Here is a 14015-nt window from a genome sequence, read left to right on the forward strand (position 1 = left end):
TCTATCTATGTGCGTGCATCTATAGCGCTCACATACTTAGTTCCTTTAACATGACGTTATCATACATTATCACTGTGTGCAATGATAACATACTTCACAGTATGTCCCAGGAAGCCAGTTCCCCATTGGCTGATAGTTGCTCGAAGATAAACGTTCTTGCCAACGTATGTATTCAGTATATATATACCACGAATTTTGGTCTATTTTCTTCACAGTCAATCTTTGCAACGTGGAAGACTCAGTGTTACCGCGTGCTTCGTACGGGATGCATTGTAATTGCATAGATTGTTCAATAAAATAGTTACTCCAGACCTTTTCATAACTGACGTTTATTCGGTTCGTGAATCTCGGTGACATTCGACTGAGAAATACTAATGGCTGCGTTAATTCCTGATGTGAACGACGTGAGAGTGAATGCATTATTCAGTTTCTCTAAAGAATTTGGCCAGGATGCAACTGTCTGCGTTTGTGCACCAGGTCGAGTTAACCTCATTGGGGAACATACTGATTACAATGAAGGGTACGTCCTGCCAATGGTAAATCAAGATTTTGATATCTGTACAACTTATCGTTTATTCTTTGCATTGTTTTGAGTTAATGCAATAACTTTCTTCGTTAACGCTATATACATATATATATATATATATATGTTGTCTTACAATTTATATATTTTCTGCATTTTTAATAGCTTTTAACGTGTCCTCTTACGTAAGTAAAATATCTACATCTTCTATCGGATTTATGCTATCGGAAAAGTTTATTCCTCATTTATTATTGAGGGATAATATCTTGTACGTACTAACCCAGTTAATACGTTTTATTGCGGCAATATAACGTGGGAGTTACATGTAATGTAACAATGTTATTCTTGAGACATGTAGCGGTTACATAACATTGAAGTAACAAGTAATGTTTAATTTGTGATATTCAAGTAACGTAACTGCTATATATTATTTTAGCGTTAAAGTTATGTAACAAAACTTATGCAGTCGGTACGTAAAATCCGTGTAACAATATTATTATAACTTTAGTGATATTCGTGTAATGTTTATGGAGTGTAATGACCTTAAGGTAACGTAATAAGAGTCTATAACGTGTATGTAATTTGCTGATAATCCACTAAACACAGTATATAACAGCTATATTAGTTGAAAGTAACAAGTTACATAACAGTTACATTTACAAATGTATACGGATAACATAACTCGTTACTTCAGTGTAATGTTACATTGGCAATTTTCAAAAATATCTGTATATAATATTACGATGTTGCGTTTACGCAATATTACATCGGTTTCATCGTTAAATATTTTTAAGTTACATTAAAATATTACTTCAATGTAACATTAACATTGTATTTAATCGTTTTGAAAACCAATAATTCTTAAAATTACAAAAGTGACGTCCGTAAGAAACCTACTGCAGATTTTCACATTGCTTACAAAATTTATCCGCCGCTAATCCTAATTCCCACTAAAAAGTTCCATTATTATTTTCCTGAATACCTCGTACTTTCTACTTTCCAAAAGCCCTGATGCATAAAAATCATACCTTTTCCAATCTTTCTACCCTAAACTTCCGTTACCCCCCAAACTAGGTTTCCCCACTCACGAATTGAGTTTCTCCGCTTGCTTAACCTCTATCTTCCACCTTTTCTAAAATATATAACGTTGACGTCCCTTGGCGTAAGTTAGTTAACCTGAGAATTGTACACGACGCTCCTCAACGAAGATTTCAATTATTAGAAATCCATCGATATTTTCCTTTAACCCACGTAAAATATAAATTTCTCGGGAGACAATTCTTTGGGATCAGCGTTCGTAACATCGACGATGTCTATCTAACTAACTGCCCCATTTTGTTTACTGCTGTCCACGACCATCACGCGCCTGACTTGTAGTTATTATTTTTGGCCCATTCCACGAGCGTGGCTCGATATCTGAAGTTCCAAAGGGGTTATTTTAATTCCTCCTACATAACGAAATGAGAATTACGTCATTGAAAGTATGTCCGCTAGAGGACAAGGCGTGAAAAAAATCAATTCGCAACAAAAGTGTATCTCTCAAATATATACATATACCAGAGTAATACTTGTAGGTAACACGATTAATTGAAAGTGTGTGCAGGCCTAACGTGCCAGCTACCTAAAGCTTTTTGAACACTTTGAGTGTAATACTTAATAATATGAATGTCTACTCAAGGTCTGAAATACTTGTATCTCATAAAATGAACTTAATTCCTAGCAAAGACGAATATCACGTTTATGTTACTCTCGAGAGTCCATGATGTTATACTACATAGCACTAGTTATGTGAAACGAAGAAAGACGCCATCTGACGATCCGAAATACAGTTACATTAATATATCGCCGGTGAGACATTACATCCACGTTACTTTAAAGTAATAGAAAGAACGTTGCCGTTAAGTAAATGTTTCCTTGTGTCCACGTATATGTGACTCAAATCAATAAATCGGTTCGGTTGTGTAACACTTATATAATATTGTTAACCTGCAATGTTACGTTGTTGACACTGAAATTGTAACTTATATTCAAGTTACCGGTAACACACTTGCAATATTATTTGTTACATTTGGTTCTGCAACCGCAATGTAATATTTTCGTAATTGTGCTTAGTGGGAATGTACCGACTGTGTATAATATATATTTTCCGCCATTCGTTCAAATGCGATTCGACAGTTTGAAGCGTGTCGTAACGGTATTAAAGGGATCATTTAATATTTATAGGCACTGCCAATGATCACAGTCATTGCTGGGAAATCAAATAACACGACGAAATGCAAAATTATTTCACTGAGCGACGCCATTAGTTTGGAGAGAGACGTTGAGTTCTCGACGAGCAAGGAAGATCTTAAAGCTGGTGAACCAAAATGGGCGAATTACGTAAAGGGCTGCATCGCTAACTTTCCTTGTACGTTCTTCCCGTAATATTAGCATTTAGCTCTTCGTCCAATATGTAGCTAACGATGGATTCATTTATATTTCAGGTACTGTGCCTGGATTCGATGCGGTGATCCTCTCCACGGTACCCGTTGGTGCCGGTTTAAGTAGTTCAGCCGCTCTGGAGGTTGCGACGTATACATTTTTAGAAAAGCTCACCGGCCGTGTGTCTAAAAAACAAGAAGAAAAGGTATATAACATATAGTACGGATAGTCAGTTTTAATATGTTTCACTCTATAGTTAATGCTACTGCGGATATCTATAGGCTTTAGCGTGCCAACGTGCGGAACACGAATTCGCTGGCGTACCATGTGGTATCATGGACCAATTTATTTCAGTGATGGGCCAAGAGGATCACGCTCTTTTACTCGATTGTCGTGACCTCTCCACCAAGCAAATACCAATGTATGATATAAATGAATTTTTGTTTCTTATAACAAATTCAAACACACCGCACAAGCTGAGTTCTAGTGCCTATTGCGAACGTAGAGATGCCTGTTACGAAGCAGCCAAAGTACTTGGCAAAAAGAGTCTCCGGGAAGCCACTCTGGATGATCTTCAAGGTAACATATTTCAAGTATAATTAGGATATTCGAGTCTTAGATTTGTAATATGCTTTAATTATTTGCAGTTCTCGAGATTCAGAAGATGCCAGAATACGTGGTCAAAAGAGCGAGACACGTAATCACAGAGATTCAACGAACCGTCGATGCAGCAGCGGCTCTCGAAAAGGATGACTTCACGAAGTTTGGCGAATTAATGAACCAGAGTCATGACTCTTTGCAGAAGGACTACGAGGTGTCTTCTGTGGAGTTAGACACTCTCGTATCGTCTGCTAGAGAAGTCAAGGGTGTATTGGGAAGTCGTTTAACTGGCGCAGGATTTGGAGGATGCACGGTAACGCTTGTAAGAAAGGATGCTGTCAACGAGGTTATCGATGTCATTAAAAAGAGGTTTGTGTCACTGCTCATCACGTGACATTGCTGCTTCTTTCATTTGGTATTTCAGTGTAGAAATCGTTTTATTTCGTTTTTCTTTTTTTTTCAGATATCCCGGTAAGGCCACATTCTACATAGCAAAACCCGCCGGCGGTGCTCGTTATATGAGTACGGATATTGCAAAGTCTGATTTTGATTCCGATATCGAAAACGCTTAGATATAGGTTGTAAACTAAAGATATTTTTTCATACTAAATAAACTGGTGTCTTACCATTCATATCATATAATTCTAGATTATTATTTATTAACAATAAAAGCTGCGATTACACGTACTACTCGTACGGTTGTCTATACATACACGAGTGCGTGCATACGTACACGCACAGTCAAACGCTGGCTCAGATAATAATCCATATTCTTATCTTCTTCTCGTACACTTTCAAACAATAAACTTAACGTACATGTCACACAACACTGCGACTTCGGAGAAACGTCATAGACGAAGTTGGTCGTTAATACTGCCGTTTCGGTTACTCATACTTGGTTCGGTTTCACTTAGTCGTTCATTTCTTCTTTATCTCTATACACCCTCCATTGCGTTCAGTGTCTGCTCACTATATTGTTTGATAAATTTGAATATTCTGAAACATCAAAAAAATCTTAAACCGTTGTACGACAATCATAAGAACTAAGCAGAAATTGATATCAGAAGACATACCTTTTAAATAATCATTAAGTTCAACTTCGTTTGAGCAACATTTTAATCCTGACGGTTTGACGCCCTTAAAAATCTCGCCAACACTGGCTTTAAGATTTTGGAATATCAAGGGTTGTCCCCTGTTGGCGAAGTCCTCGATAAGACTTTTTATTCCCTGGAAGGATGTACAGATAAATAACTCTTATTTTAAGCTGAACAAGATTGCGGGAGGTCGTATTTTAATGTTACCTTTGCCGCGGTAAAGTCTGCAGCCTGAATGTGCGTGGAGTCGATTACCACAGGAACGGCGTTACCTTGACGAGATCCTTGCTTACTTATCACAGCACGTACGTACTCTACACTTGGGAAAGCGAGACTTCTGTCTGGGGTGATGACGAGATACTCATAACCAGCGGTACTCTGTAGGAAAAGAGTCAATGAACCAACTTGATGAATGGCGATAAGTAATGCCGATGCAATAATCACTTACCGTAACTTTGTTTACTCGCAAGGATGGTCTCGCCGATGCGTAAAGTAGGAAAAGTAGATTTATTCCTATTCCGATGAGTATACCAAGTTCCAATCTGACAAAGAGACAACAGAGGAACGTGGCAACGGAAAGCAGAAGGTCTATTTCTGAATAAAGAGAAAGGACGATGCAGGTGAAAAAAACAAATACTCAAACAGGGCTGCGTCTCTTGCAAAACGTCTGAGAGACGTTACTTACTCTTAGTACGCCACATAGGCTTGACCACGTGAAGTTCAACCATAAATACTACGGCTGCGATGATAACAGCAGCTAAAGCGGACTTGGGGATGTAGCTGAAGCAAGGTGTGAGAAACTGAAGAGATAGGAGTACCAGGATTCCAGTGTAGACACCACCGAGCGTTGTCTTAACACCGGAAGAGTGATTAACGGCACCACGGCTGAGACCTCCAGTGACTGGTATGGATGAAACAAACGAGGAAATGATGTTGCAGGCGCCCAAGGCCAGCATTTCCTGGGTCGCGTCCATCGGTTTGCCTTCGGCTGAAATATTTATTATTGACAACGTCAGGTCTTTCAGCTGTACGCTGGACAAGTAACGATTGACACTCACAGAATACTTTTACTATTGCGATGCTCTCGAGTAAACTAAGAATAGGAATGACGAGGCACCCTGATCCCAGGGCGGACACGGTATCCACAAAGCCATAAGTCTGGTTGCCAATTTGAGACTGGAAAGGTGGTAATTTTAATGGCGGCAAGCCTTGCTTTACGTCACCAGTTAGAATAACTGGAGATGATCCTAAGTGAGACGTTAGGAACCAAGAGATTAAGCCGCAGATAACGACCACAAGAATGTTTCTTGCTGTAGACAACAGCCAGAGAAACTTAACAATGGCGCGTTGCATTGTCGTTGGCTCCTTGGTATTTTTCGATATCACGGGTAGATCCTTTATTTTCTAAATCAGAAATGAGTCAGCGTTAAGAGAGGAAAATAAGAGAACGATCTAATGCTCGAATTAATTGGAACATACTCTAAGGATCAAGAGGACAATCATACAGATGCAGCCCATCACAGCATCCCAGAGTCTTGTCTCCCCGATATGCTCAAATATGGTTTTCCAAACTCGTAGAAAGTTTGATTCACTAAAGCTCAGACCAAGAATGTCTTTAACCTGACTGGTCGCAATAATTATAGCTGCTGCGGATGTAAACCCAATGGAAACAGGACCTGAGATAAAGTCTATAAGGAATCCTGAAAATAGATAAATATTTCGTGAAATAACTGAGATAGTGAATATGAAACAGAGATATAGGGGAAAAAATTACGTACCTAACTGAAGTATACCCATTAGCATGGAAACGCAGCCTGATATAAATGTCAATAGTATAGCGTAATTGTGCCCGAGATGGGCCTTCTGTAATGTTTCTCTAGTGAGGATGGATGCAATGGCCGTGGGCCCGACGGGGACGTCCTTGCAAGATCCAAAAATCATGTAGACGAAGCAGGCCATGAAGGACGAATAGAGTCCATACTATAACGGGAATATAATGACTATGATCAATTGCAAGAGCGAAGGATAGACAAATAAGAAATCGACGAATAAATAAAGTTGAAGGAGAAAAAGACAAATACAGAGAATAAAATAAAGAGAGGACGAAAAATCAATGCTTTTTTACCTCGGCGGGAAGTCCTGCGACGTTAGCATAAGCTATCGCCTGAGGAATAACGGTAAGTCCCACTGTGATACCAGCAACCATGTCGCTCACGACATACTCCTTTCGATATTTTGGTAGCCAATCAAGTATCGGTATCCTCCTATACAGAAGTTTCATCCTGAAGGACCTTCGTAGTCTCTGGTAAATCCATTTGGAACCTGACGCACAGACGAATCCTTTTTCCAGATCGACTGCATCTGAAATGTTTAGATTATGTATGATCGAATGTTTTGTGCCCATTAAAGACATGTCCCCTACACGTCACTGTAGTGTACTTTGTCCATCCACGACATCCATCCACCTTTATACACAGGAGTGGCTCATGCTATTGGGAATTTCCAGGAGCTCTTCTACGATTTACTCATTTTAATTAATCCCCGAGAATCTAAGTAGTTCAGAATTTGAAAGTTTGCTCGCGCCTATCGTATATCGATCCAGGCGAATTATATATCCTATACTAAACATATGCGCAAATAGGCAAATAAACTGTAGGGTGGACGGCCCAATCATCGGACACGTGTCAGTAATCGTCAGTGTGTGCTTTGATTATAGCAAAATCTACAGTATTATAATATACGATCTTTCGTACATGGCCATCCACTCCATATACGTCAGTAAATAAGCGAAATATTTTCGTAAAGGTGGCACTCCGTACTTTCGTAAGTGTTCGATAAACGAGCTAGGACACGAACATATTTATTTTTTGAACAGTCTCTCTAGTAAGGAATATTTTAATTTTTTGTCCTGGAGAAATCGTTTTCAGAAAGTACCATTATTAATAAGTAATACGTTTTATCGTGTATGCCATATCATATATATTTTTTTCATGAAATTTCATCGCGAGGACAGCAAACCCAATCGAATGGGGTCGAATGTAATAAAATCAAGACAAATATTATTGATAAGTCAAAGATTAACTCTAAAAGAGAAAGGGCATACTAGCCTAACGTTAGCAGAATGTTAAAGCTGCTGGTTCAACATATATGGGAGAATATACCCGTTACCCGGATCCAATGAGTTCATACGAAACGACCATAGCTATCCTGTCTCTGATCCTGCAGTTGCTTAAATCAAAGACTAACTCGCAATGTCTATGATTGTTGAGTTGAGACGTTCCTTGGACGTGGAGGACAATGGACAAATACTAAGATTCCTCAGCGCAAAAAGTCCTTGTGCCAAATTCAGTTTCTTTGAGTCAACCAGGAGTCCGAGACGTCGCTACCGTCGTACTGGCTAATCATGGATAACTCACCGGGTGTTTGTTTGTCGACTTTTTGCAGTGGTAAACCGTTCAGTCTGTTATCGAGATCCACAGTGACATCCCTAGAGTCATGGCCTGCTGTGTTCTCCATAGATCTTTCATTCACCAAATTCTTGGTGAATCCGGTGAGCCTCACCTCACGCTGGGACTCGTGATCCCTGAGATCGTATCCTGTCATATTGTCGTAGTAAAGGCACTAACTCTTATTTTGGATATCCTCGAAGAAGGGTCAGGTAGGCTCCATCGTCTACTGACAGCAGCCTGTAAAGTTTTTACGTTTTAAAATGAACTGTACAGGACACCGTTACTTTCGTGTATTACTATCTGTCTTAATATATCTACTAGACGTTTGACACGATCGCACTCGTTCGTAGACCTTTCTAAAAATTCTTGTTTCTGGGTGGGCTTCACGCCTAAAAGCGATTTACATGAGGTTGCACTAATGGAGGGGTGTCAGTGATCGACGCCAGGCGCCTTCGAAGCTTTTATGTGAATTACCACGTAACTACCTTCGCCCTCTGCTCTTGGACGAGGATAAAGAAAGACAAGAGTACTAACGGCACTATGAATAATCCTTGGAAGCGATTACCAATCGTAGTTAGGACGGTTAACGGTTTCCTCTTCATCAACGTTACAATTTCAATGCCAGCTAGTCTAGCAATACGTGTGTAGATAATCCTTTGAAGGATCTGCTAGTGTTACGAAATTGAGATGCATAGAAGCACGTACAAGACGCGTGGAAGAATCCAGAAGTCGGTCGACGATTGAATAGAAATTTTAGTGAAAAATGAAATTATGAGAAAATGAAGTAATCGAGTCGAAGGAACTCGAGCATGCTTACCAAGATTAAGTAATCTTCGCTTCGGTTGAAAAATTTATTAATAAATCACATACACCGATAACGTGTTAACACTTATTCACTTTTCAACACTTCCCTGGCAATATGCTTCTTTATTCTGATTGAAAGTCGTACTGTCACAAGAAACTTTCTCTAGTCCGGAATGACCGGCGAAACAGTCCTAATTCATGTACGCACACGTCCTTTTCTTCAGGAATTCTTTGTTATTCTCACTAGATCCAGAACGATGATAGCGTTCTCGTAGTACTGATTATCTCAGTCGTCTCGATACTCGTTTAATCCAGGATACAGAGCGACGAAGGAAGTTTAGAAGGGCTTCACGATGTTGACATTTGTTTTTCTCCATCAAAGGGTTCCTGGCGTTCCTCTCTGCAACGCAGTCGGGGTAAGTCGTCACTTCCTTCGCAGACCCTTTACCAGTACAATAATAAAGCTGGATCACAGACGTCGAAGAGACACAATATTTATCACGTTCAAATCTTTCTTATATAATTATAAAACAAAGTCACACACGACTTCGGAGCAAAGTTCCTGGTTTAGGAGGTGCCTCTGACTGCACCAAGCCGGACAGGCTGGCTAGCAAGCAGTCCAGGTAGCCAGGTAGACAGGCAAGCAGGTAGAGATGCAGCCAAAGAGTGGACTGGCAAGTGTAAATTCGCCTTTACGCGGCGATCGTACACGCATGCGCCTTTCGAGCAGATTCCACTCAAAACATTGCCACGTGCTCTCCACCCACTACAGGGACCGCTTGATGTTGATTGGCCGTTACCAATCACAGGAGCCTCGAATCCTTCCTTGTTTAATCGGCAGCGCTGTTACTTACACCTAAAGGATAACAAATCAATGATTCTAAAGAATTAAGCTACGGACTGCTTACCTGGTGTCGTCATCCTGGCACTACACTCTAGTGAATTTTCAAGGCTAGCATTCCTTGGAGGGAATCTACGTAGAGCGTGTTTAGATTCACCAGGTGGAATGCGTATCATCGTCCTCGTTTGATTTTCACAAACGTTACACTTCATGTAGCTCATAGCCAATTCCTGTTTACTCATTCAGACGTTACATAAACGATCCGACACCTTCTATGGATATGAACTTTTATTCCTTCTACACGTTCGGCTAATGCTTCTTGTCGGCTTTGTAGAAATATTTGTATATGAAGGATGATCGGTGCATGGTGCCACCAGCATTTTTCCCGACACGTAATCATTGTTACGAACCTGGCATTCTGTTACATCAACATGTGTAACGATCTAAATTTGCATAGTGGAGTGAATTATCTTCTTCTTGGAAATCTAAGTTGATCTCTCGGAATCTTCAGGATACAAATTAGTATAAAAACGTATAGATTATTAGTTTCGAGATTTTCCAGAGAATAATTCTCAATTGCTCAGATAGATTATCCATTAGTTCTCCTTCCTCTCTGAAAGATCCATGACTCGTTCGTAACGAAAAGGGCAGATTTTACCTTCGTTACTTTGATTGCAAAGTGAAGGCACACGAGGTAGTGGAAATCCAAAGCGATATAGTAACATTACGATGTCAAGACGGCGAATCAAATTGACCACAGTCGTCCAACGTCAACATCAGCGTTGGACTCTCATTATGGATAATCATTCCTTGCAAATAGATAGGCAATTTGTGAATGCTGAACTAAGTATCGAGTTCCTGAAGTCATTTCCGACAATGTTTTATGCAAATTCTTTGCAGATAAAAGATACAATTACATGGATAACCAGGTTGTTTCACGGGAGCTCGTCAGCAGTTTAATTCTAGTAACAGAAAATGAATTTTTGAAGTGTGCTCCAAAAGTTCTGAAAACCGTAATTAAAAATTTATTAAGAAAATAAAAAAAGTATAAAATATTCCAACCCACGTTGAGGCCCCGGGGGGATTCGAACCCCCGATCTCCTGTTTACTAGACAGGCGCTTTAACCAACTAAGCCACGGCGCCCTTATTACGTACCTATAACTAAAGTATAAATAATCTTTAATAATTTTTAATGTCATTCGAGCTCACCGCGTTTTGCATTAATACTTACCGCTGTCTGTTCGAATACTTTTTTTGCGTTTTCTAATATATATGAAACGCGTGTTCTACACTTTGTGTATAATACAAACTGTGTACAAGTGCCTCGCTTCAAAATTACAGACACGTTGGCGAAATTCCAATTGAGGTTTCTGACCGAATAATCAGGTTATCCGTAAGGTGTCGCTAATGTGTAAAAGATTCGAAGTTATGCGTTATGGAAATGTTATTACGTGGACCCAGGAACCATAATTATGAAAATATTAGCTGAGGACAGTATGCAAAGTCTTAAAGCGACAAAAATGCATATATTTACATAGTCAAAGCGACAAGAGCGTTTTAAATAATTCTAAGCATGTCGTTTCATTCTGTTTTTTGAGAAAGTATATTAACAGTCACCCTATACTGGCTTCTGCATGGTTCTACGTGAGTTTCATAAGAAAACAGAAATGAGGCCGTATATTCTGTTTAACTTCAAGATATTAGCGAACTTCTACAGGATGCCATTGAATGCGTTCAACGATCTCCCAATAGGTTCCACTTGAAAGGATGTTCAACGGAGTTTGACGTGAACCTGCAAGAAGGATTCTCTAAGTTAATTCTGATGTTTCACGTATAATTATGAAATATAATGACACAAGTAATTATCATTCTAAAATATCCGTTAAAAAATCAAAGAAATCTACTCTATGAGCGCTTTTTCACAGTTCATATTTCTTAGCTGAAATACCAGTAACTTCATACATATATGTATCCCATGCACATACTTTTATATGGCAGCTAATAAGAACTGTTGTACATGGAATGCTACATGAGAAACTTCTAGAACGACTTGTACACAAGTGATTGTGCTGCATAATCGGCATAGTTCCAACATCAATGGTCCTACGCTGGGTTTTCCATACAGTCAACGTATTTTCATGTGGGAGAAAGGTCGATCGGACGGTCGGCAGCGAAGCGTTCGATCATTCGTATCCACTGGAACGAGACGATCGATCCAGCTATTTTCTTGTTGTGTAAGTTCGAGGTCATAGTCTGACGCTCTACTCATCCATGCGAATCTATTTGGCTCATTTGCATCGATGACCAGCTAATCATTTGACCCTAGAAAATATGAGAAAATGTCATTGAAATAATTCAGGGCGCCAATGACGTATCATCGGACGAGGTGGCCGAGTGGTTAAGGCGTTGGACTGCTAATCCAATGTGCTCTGCACGCGTGGGTTCGAATCCCATCCTCGTCGAACACGTTTTTTTTTTAACTCATTTTTGAATCAGCTTAAAGTGGAGTTGGGAACCTCATAGCTGTTATACTAGAACCCCCCCCCTCCCCCCGCCAAAAAAAAGGAACAAAACATAATCGTCCCACCAGGAACCAACTATTATTAAACGTTACGTTGCCCGTGAAGAATTTAATTGGTAACGAGTACTCAAGGATGTTGCATAATTATTGCGCAACAGACGGAATTTGTTTTTCGTATAAAACACTTAACCCTTCGCACTCCAAGAATTGTTTTCAACGGGCAACATGTCGTTACGGCGGCGCCAATAGAGTGCAAAGGGTTAATTACTCTCTTTTACTTTTATTTCCTCACATATTTTATCAATACGTTTTCTTTCAATTCCCTTCGTTCGTTCCTGCATTGCGATTTCACAAGCGTGACTTATCTTGTTGAAGTCAAAGGAATGTGTCGTTCTGCTGAGATAGCCCACAAGATCCCCCTTTCTTGCAGACTCATAGTTTAAGAATTAGCTTGAGATTACAGTAGACCGTCCTTTTTGAATTTTAGAATATTTATAAAAGACACGGATAAATTTTGTTATTAAAGATGGAATAATATCGCGAGAGCAGTCTCTAGAGTAACATTCAAGCATCTGTCGAAATAGCCCAGTTGCGGTTCAATCCCGGATTTCGGCTAGTTGAACTTTTTTATTTGCCTTACTTCCAAGAGTCAATCGATCTTGAGGAGGAATCTTGGCTCACACCTGGATTAAATAGATGTGTTCTACCAAGCATGCCAGATGAGGTTACACTAGCGATAATATCCGATATCCCCAGTGGTTTATACCATTGGGACGCTCTCTACCATTTCGTAGCTCCAAGGATACGGCTGTCTAATGGCTTCACTTTAGTGCCTTAAGCGATTCCCTAGGCGATGCCTTTCCCGTTCAATATAGCTTAATAACATCCGTTTATTACTTTGTGTACCACAGCCATGAATATAGAACTTATATCCAGTACGTATAGCAAGAAATAAGAATGTCATTATTTTTCTGACAATGAATGAGTCATTCTTCTACCAATAAATTGCCTTGTCATTATTTTTCAGGGCGCCCATGACTTTCTTCCATCCAATTGTTGGTAAAAGCTCGTGGCATCATCGATACAGAAAAGAGAGCTAATGAACTTTAATGAGCTCAAACGTTGTCTAATCATATTTCTATCCGTTTTGTTTTATGATAAGCGAGAGTCCATCGTGCAGAGGAATGCTCCAATGGTTTTTCACGATTTGCACGGACTAATGCCTGACCTCCAGTCGAGAACTAACTGCGAGCAGGCACTTGCGTACGTCATTGACGTGAGATAGTGAACTAATGGTGAAAGAGAGCGAATTGAAAAGAGAGAAGCATAATGATGACTTCCATCAACTCTGACAGAACTCCTTTGCTCTCGAACGGTAAGACAATACTGCTCGTGGCGTGACAAAAAGCTGATATTAATCCACAGTTCAGTGGGAGATATCGCGTATTTGTCGCTACAAGCGTTCCGCCATTGACTGCCGTGCGAACATATTTTTTTCTCTTCTTTCTCAGTGACGCGCAATGTCAGTGGAGGCCACCGCAGGTCTCCTACATAATTCGAACAAGCAATTTGCATAGCTGCTCTATTTAAACATTCGAAAAAAGCAGTTTCTGGTTACCTTGATTTACATTTTGGTTTCGTACTATCATACCGAATGTTCTTATTTTCAATTACTTTTGCTTTCTCATGCGTGAAGGAGTCAGTGCTTCCGTAGCAGTCGTGGCCGAGTGGTTAAGGCGTCTGACTAGAAATCAGATTCCC

The 14015-nt window shown here is 39.8% G+C and overlaps 3 protein-coding genes and 2 non-coding genes across 14 annotated transcripts in view; 3 read left to right on the forward strand and 2 right to left on the reverse strand.

Annotated features, from left to right (window-relative positions):
* Window positions 1-177: 177 nt before the first annotated feature.
* On the forward strand, window positions 178-4186 carry LOC107269030 (galactokinase). Of its 8 annotated transcripts, none has more exons than XM_015742414.2 (7): window positions 399-520; window positions 2244-2371; window positions 2747-2930; window positions 3007-3149; window positions 3226-3523; window positions 3592-3913; window positions 4008-4186. In XM_015742414.2, exons 1-7 carry the CDS (start codon window positions 415-417, stop codon window positions 4114-4116), a joined length of 1290 nt encoding a protein of 429 aa, XP_015597900.2. In that variant the 5' UTR covers window positions 399-414; the 3' UTR covers window positions 4117-4186. The 8 variants fall into 8 exon arrangements, with proteins under 8 accessions (XP_015597902.1, XP_015597901.1, XP_024942030.1 ...); XM_025086261.1 differs by lacking the exon at window positions 2244-2371 and adding an exon at window positions 689-708 and having other exon boundaries at window positions 404-536; XM_025086258.1 differs by lacking the exon at window positions 2244-2371 and adding an exon at window positions 689-708 and having other exon boundaries at window positions 412-520.
* LOC107269028 (sodium-independent sulfate anion transporter) lies at window positions 4167-10175 on the reverse strand. Of its 2 annotated transcripts, XM_015742411.2 has the most exons (12): window positions 9800-10175; window positions 8905-9747; window positions 8055-8324; window positions 6764-6999; window positions 6417-6618; window positions 6118-6338; window positions 5697-6042; window positions 5324-5626; window positions 5087-5232; window positions 4846-5016; window positions 4618-4771; window positions 4167-4540 (listed from the first exon to the last, which is right to left on the reverse strand). In XM_015742411.2, the coding sequence occupies exons 3-12, from the start codon at window positions 8239-8241 to the stop codon at window positions 4500-4502; spliced, it is 2007 nt and encodes a 668-aa protein (XP_015597897.1). In that variant the 5' UTR covers window positions 8242-8324; window positions 8905-9747; window positions 9800-10175; the 3' UTR covers window positions 4167-4499. The 2 variants fall into 2 exon arrangements, with proteins under 2 accessions (XP_015597897.1, XP_024942020.1); XM_025086252.1 differs by lacking the exon at window positions 8055-8324 and having other exon boundaries at window positions 9800-10171.
* Window positions 10176-10802: 627 nt separating this feature from the next.
* Trnat-agu lies at window positions 10803-10876 on the reverse strand. Its single transcript has one exon. It is a non-coding gene; the product is annotated as a tRNA-Thr (tRNA).
* A 1237-nt stretch (window positions 10877-12113) lies between these two features.
* Window positions 12114-12195, forward strand: Trnas-gcu. Its single transcript has one exon. It is a non-coding gene; the product is annotated as a tRNA-Ser (tRNA).
* Window positions 12196-12312: 117 nt separating this feature from the next.
* LOC107269041 (sodium-independent sulfate anion transporter) overlaps window positions 12313-14015 on the forward strand; it is a 5991-nt gene continuing 4288 nt past the window's right edge. Inside the window, exon 1 of one of the 2 annotated variants that reach the window (XM_025086254.1) lies at window positions 12313-12370. Coding sequence is in view for 1 of the 2 variants with exons in the window: in XM_015742458.2 (XP_015597944.1) it covers window positions 13584-13629 (46 nt within the window). In the remaining variant the exon portion in view is untranslated. Of the gene's footprint in view, window positions 12371-12764; window positions 13630-14015 lie in introns of those variants that run through there. The other variant, XM_015742458.2, reaches the window with a different exon arrangement.

The sequence above is a fragment of the Cephus cinctus genome, unplaced genomic scaffold, assembly GCF_000341935.2.
Source record: "Cephus cinctus unplaced genomic scaffold, Ccin1 Ccin1_scaffold0597, whole genome shotgun sequence".
Classification (NCBI taxonomy): Eukaryota; Metazoa; Arthropoda; class Insecta; order Hymenoptera; family Cephidae; genus Cephus; species Cephus cinctus.

Bases quoted from the DNA above. Each gene is read 5' to 3' on its own strand.
- LOC107269030 (XM_015742414.2), top strand. From the start codon at position 415: ATGCATTATTCAGTTTCTCTAAAGAATTTGGCCAGGATGCAACTGTCT. The intron at 2,372-2,746 runs GTGAGACATTAC...TAATATTTATAG, and splicing joins GTTACATTAATATATCGCCG to GCACTGCCAATGATCACAGT. The intron at 2,931-3,006 runs GTACGTTCTTCC...TTTATATTTCAG, and splicing joins CTGCATCGCTAACTTTCCTT to GTACTGTGCCTGGATTCGAT.
- LOC107269028 (XM_015742411.2), bottom strand. From the start codon at position 8,241: ATGACAGGATACGATCTCAGGGATCACGAGTCCCAGCGTGAGGTGAGG. The intron at 5,017-5,086 runs GTAAGTGATTAT...CTTTTCCTACAG, and splicing joins TGCGAGTAAACAAAGTTACG to AGTACCGCTGGTTATGAGTA. The intron at 4,541-4,617 runs GTATGTCTTCTG...TTGATGTTTCAG, and splicing joins ACTTAATGATTATTTAAAAG to AATATTCAAATTTATCAAAC.